We start from the raw sequence: 5687 nt of genomic DNA, 5'->3' as shown, positions 1-5687 counted from the left end.
ACAGGAATAACAACCATGACTTTAAGACTTTAGAGATTACTTCTTACTTCTGCATTTTGGAAAAAGACTTTTCATGATTGCTTTGAAGTTAAAGTGTTATCTCTTTACGGATAATAAAGCCAAGATAGCTGAGCAACAACTACTGATAACTAGCATACTTTTTAAAGAATTCAAGGTATTTTGAGAGGAAATGATAGCTACTTCTTGCCTTGGAAAGTCAGGCTGCCCTGATATTAGGTTCCCTAGACTACAGAGGTCCATTGTTTTTTTCAGAACGAAATGGTTATAGGTTGCAAGTCTGTATACAAACTGACTTATTAAAAAAATCCTTCACTTCATTTCCCAATTTCATCTACGTCTTTGTCAATTTTATCAGTGATCCAGTAAACATCCACCATACTGCCTTGGATATGCCTCCTATGAAAGTGTATTTTCAAGAGAAAGCTTATTTAACACCTTAGAAAACTCTATTCTATTCCATCTTATTTCTAAGATTTGTGCTTCAGCTTACATTCTTCAATTCTTCAGCAACTACCTTTATATATTATTAGCTATATAAAAAGTATTGTTTTATAATTTAAAAACCCATTGTGCTAATCTTCACTTGTATTGCATCGGTGCTTATTTTAAAAGACACACAGTTTATGATTTACTTCTGTTGAGTGTCCTGTATCGACTCATTTGCCACTAACTTCATTTAAATTAAAATTTCTGAACAGTTACTAGTCTCATGAAATTTTGAGCCACAGATTTCTTCTAGGCTAACAAGATCAAACGCATTTCAGTCACTGACCTGAAACTGATCAGTTATGTGTAGTGTATGATCTCTATCTTCAAAATGTTTTCTCCATATGACATTGCATTTCACTTCCAGTGTTTCAACAATACTACTTCTCTCTCTACAGAAAAGCTGGTAACCAGCCGAGAAGATACAGAAGCTGAAATCACTATGTGGAGCTGTGAAACCTTAAACAACAGCACCGAGAGCAGTGAGGACCAGCACCTCTGCCATGACTTCCACCTTGTGCTTTCCATCTTTTCCCTACTCTACCTCATTATATGTTTCCCAATCGGCCTGTGTTACAATGGCTTGCTGGTCCTGGTTAATCTCTATAACAAGGCTACTATGACTATGCCAGATGTTTACTTTGTCAACATTGCCATTGCTGGTCTCATCATCAACGCCCTGGCACCGATGTACCTCCTGGGTCTTGCCAATACAAAATGGGCCATCTGGAATTCTAACAACGAAGTGTATATTACATTACTGATTTTATTCAACGTCTCCTCTTTAGTTACCATGTACTCTACTACGTTGCTCAGTCTGGACTACTACATTGAACGTGCTCTACCTAGAACTTACATGTCGAGCGTGTACAACACCAAACACGTCTGTGGATTCATATGGGGTGGTGCCATGCTCACAAGCTTCTCATCTCTCCTGTTCTACGTCTGCAATCACGTATCCACTAAAATAATTGAATGTTCCAAGATGCAGAACAAGGAGGCAGCAGATGCCATCATGGTCTTTATCGGGTACGTCGTGCCGGCGGTCGCCGTACTGTACGCACTGATACTGATCTTGAGAATACGCCAGGAGGCCACACCACTGGATCAAGACACTGGACGACTAGATCCATCAGTGCACAGGCTTTTGATTGCCACAGTCTGTACACAGTTCACGTTATGGACACCCTATTACGTTCTTCTCTTGGTAAGCACATTCACCAATGCGCGAGGAAGAATTGCAGATGAAAATTTTGGTCGAATATTACATTTTACCAAGATTTTATCAAAGTTCTTGGCTTTCTCAAGCAGCTTTGTAATGCCTCTGCTCTACAGATACATTAACAAAAACTTTCCCAACAAATTACGACGTTTGCTTAAAAAGATACACTGTGGGAATCAAGGGTGTTCTCACGAACGCACAGTAGTACAGCAGGTTATGACGTAGGTATGAAAACCCTCTCTGGTGCTCTGTTCCTGCAGTACTTGGTGTACCAGTACTGGGATGTGACATTGCTGCCTTGGCACTTGGTGTCATTAATGTGACAGTCCCAACCAAGAGGCTAGAAGGAGCTTTCCGTTCCAGTTGAATGAAACAGTCTTAATTTTGAAGTAGTTAATTTTTGCTGAACTCTTGTGAGACTGGCCTATGTGCTGTAATACCTGTGACATCTAATACTTCCAGTGCACTGAGTTGGTAACAAAGCATAAACTCTGTCTTCGTTGCTCTAATTTTCCTGTCTGAAGAAATCACCAAGCAGTTTATCAAGTTTGGCTGAAGACACAGCACCTTGTATCTTGTATAGAAAAAATGCCCTAATTTTTCTGTACAAAGAAGTAATAGTGCTATCCTTGATGAAGTAAATAGCATTTTCCAATGAAGATGATATAGATGATCTTTACTAAAGATCATATTATCCAATTATACCAAATAGTAAATGCTCATTGTAAATTAAATTATTTCTTTCTCTATCACTGAATCCCTCTAAAAGAAGCCTAATCTACCATTTTCAGAAATGATTTTCCTCGCACAAACTAACCTAAGTTTTCATGTTTATGGTAAATTGATTTTTTTTTTCTAAATATAACAATTAACAAGAAAATGGTTTATTTTTCCAATGCTTTGTTTGCATCCTAGAACATTTCAAGAATTCATAAGTATTTATTAACTAATTCTAAGGGAACGGAGAGAGATTTGTTCCATGTATTGAAATGAAGGACACAGTGGTTTACAAAGTTAAATCAAAACTGGTAAAGATTGTCTGGCTAAGTGTTATGGTCCACATATGTTCATGTAATAAGAGTAATTATCTTAAAAATAAAGATGTTTATGATTAACATTCTGTATTTTCAAGGAACATGTTTGCAACAAATAAATTAAAATCTCTTTAATCCAGGGCATCACTGGAGGTTTGGAAACCACACAAAATCCCTCAATACCTACAAGATTTTAAAATGGGAGTAATATAGTGGACTCCCAATCAGCATCAGCTTTTTGCTGACCTCTCAGAAATGAAGTGCCTCCCTGTGTGATTCTTGAATACCCAGTAAAAGGGTAGTTTCTGCATTTCACAGTGCAGATGAAGAAATCCAATCCACACTGCCAAATTTTCAAGTGCATGAAATACCTAAGAAACACAAACGTGCTGCAGGAAGCAAATTAACAGGTACCCACAACAGCAAACTACAAAACATTGACCCAAGAACTACCCATTCCTATGCTGTTGTTCCATCACTGATGACAGAGAAGGGCTGAAGTTAAACATACTCTCCCACTGGTTTGGGAGCAGCAAGACATCCTTGTCACTCACCCCGAAACACAGCAGAATCATTTAATTGCTTATCTGTCACAACACAACTCAAATGCCACATGACTTTATTCAAAGAAGGTGGTTTTTCAGGCCTCTGGTATAGAAAAAATACAGAGCAAATGCAGAAACTTTTCCATTGCTTATAGCACAATCTCATCTGATCACTGTCCTAATTTGTCAGCACACAGAGATATGCTTAAATTCTAAGTGGGAAGCAGGTGAGGAACCCTCTTTCCAGATCTTGGATGTCTCTTCCAACCTAAAGGATTCTATGATCTTTTCCCTACCCTTCAACACTATTCAAATAATTTCTTCTCATACTCACCTTTCCTTATATTCTTCATACACAAGCACGTCTAATTTATCAACATCCTGGTGGAAGACTCTTCATCAATCTTTACTTTTTTAATAGCTTTTCATATTTTACTGATTTTTTGTTTAACCCTTGAACATCTTGAGCATTCAAGCTCACTTCCACACAGAAGTGCTTAAGAAAGAAATCTTTCCTTACAACTGCCAAGCAAACGGGCTCCTCTTTTTCCCATCTGAATTAGGTTTCCTCATGCACCACATTAAATCTCTCATGTAAAGTCTCTTAAAAGAAATTCTATCCCATTATGCAGGAAAAATTCCAGCAGGAAGGAACTGGCTTATCTGGTGTGAATAGAAGCTTCCAGAACTGGGATGCTGCCAGAACAGTGTGGCTGAACAGGCAGCATTAAGTGCAATTTTAAGTCCCATGTTGCTCCCCTATTTCTATATATACATCTCTAAGACATCATGCTTTCTGTCTCCAACAGGGCTGTTGCACTTATTTCTGTTTCTTTCTGACCATGTTAATTCCTGAGTTCAGACCATGGCTCCTATCATTGCTCTTTATCATCTTCGCTTGGTGTTTTTTTTACTTCTCTGCACTATTTATTTAATTTTCCTGTTGCCTCTCTGTTCCCATCCATGCTTGGTCTTGTATACTTGGTACCATTAACCACTCACATTTACTTCATTAGACTGACTCCACTGTGATGACCCTAATCTTATTCAATGATTTGACATTACAAATGGATTTATGTAGTGAAATGGGAGCTGCTATTCAGAGATAAAGAAGGTTTTATATCATTTAGCCTTGAAATCTCAATTTTTATTTTCTTTTCCTAGTCATTTTTACTGCAGCAGATTTAAGTATGTTTGTGTGTATCCTTGATAATATACTATGAGTGATGGCAATCTGACAGAGAAATACCTTCCATAATCTAATGAACAAGATTGATATCCACTCAACTTTTTTTAATTTGATATATATCAGTTGCCTCAGAGAAACTGCCATGGAGCTGCCAGGCTGCTGTTCTCTTAAGGAAATTCTGAACCTAACTGCAGCACCCTCATATGGCATCTCTCCAAAAGTAGTATTCCAAAAAGCAAGAACTTTGCAATAATTATATAAAGAACAGTGGACAAGCAAGTAAAGTAAAATACTTCAGGAGATACATGGTATCATAAATACAGAATAATTCTTCTGGACAAATCTTTAATACAGCAAGTTCTTAAGAACGGGGCCTTTCCGTTTCAAATACCTGAAGGTTTGTGATGACTGTAAATAGGGGCTTATTTTGCATTTAAATAAATATGAATAAAATACTGTATATATGCAAGATAAAAAAAAAAATCAGCCTACTGATGTAAAATGAATTTGCAAAGAATTTATTAAATTATTTCTTAAAGTGTGTCATTTAAATGTAAACCTCTGAACAGCAAGGTGTACTGTATGTTTCTGTATGTATATATTGTACACTAGAAAGTAAGCACTTGCTAAGTGCCATTATGAAGTGTTATTTTCTCACAAAATTAAACTTAATATTTGAGTTGATCTATGGCTTATAGCCCTCTTGCTAAATCACCAATTAAGTCAAATCAATGAAGTAACAAAAATATTGTGCTCTTCTTTTGCTTGAATTAACATAGATAGCTCAAGACAGGTCCTGCCTGACTAATCTAGTAGAAGTCCCAGTTTCAACAGCTTCTATGTGAGAAACTGATAAGAGTTGATCTCTGAAGACATAATTTCAGTTAATGAAAGAAAGTGATCAATCACTAGAAAATTTCTGGTTCTATTTAAATAAAGAGATATGGCCACCAACATTATGTCCAAGTGATATAGAAATGGACTTTGTGCAGAGCTTCAAAAAGGAACTATTGACTCATAATAAATTCTCAATAAAAAGTGTTAAAGTGTATCTGGTCAGTAAGACGTGTGATTTTTTTTTGCTGGCTTTCTTGACAAAAAAAACCTTTTGTAGATTTTTTTTTGCTGGCTTTCTTGACAAAAACCTTTTGTAGACGTGGTTAAACCTGTGTTGCTTCACTGAATCAAAA

The 5687-nt window shown here is 36.7% G+C and overlaps 1 protein-coding gene across 1 annotated transcript; it reads left to right on the top strand.

Annotated features, from left to right (window-relative positions):
* The first annotated feature begins 908 nt into the window (after positions 1 to 908).
* GPR146 (G protein-coupled receptor 146) lies at positions 909 to 1954 on the top strand. The gene has a single exon (XM_008943418.1). It carries the CDS (start codon positions 950 to 952, stop codon positions 1952 to 1954), a length of 1005 nt encoding a protein of 334 aa, XP_008941666.1. The 5' UTR covers positions 909 to 949.
* Positions 1955 to 5687: the final 3733 nt, after the last annotated feature.

The sequence above is a fragment of the Merops nubicus genome, unplaced genomic scaffold (genome assembly GCF_000691845.1).
Source record: "Merops nubicus isolate BGI_N331 unplaced genomic scaffold, ASM69184v1 scaffold11087, whole genome shotgun sequence".
Classification (NCBI taxonomy): Eukaryota; Metazoa; Chordata; class Aves; order Coraciiformes; family Meropidae; genus Merops; species Merops nubicus.
Note: the sequence above shows the minus strand (reverse complement) of the source record. Positions and strands in the feature narration are given on the sequence as shown.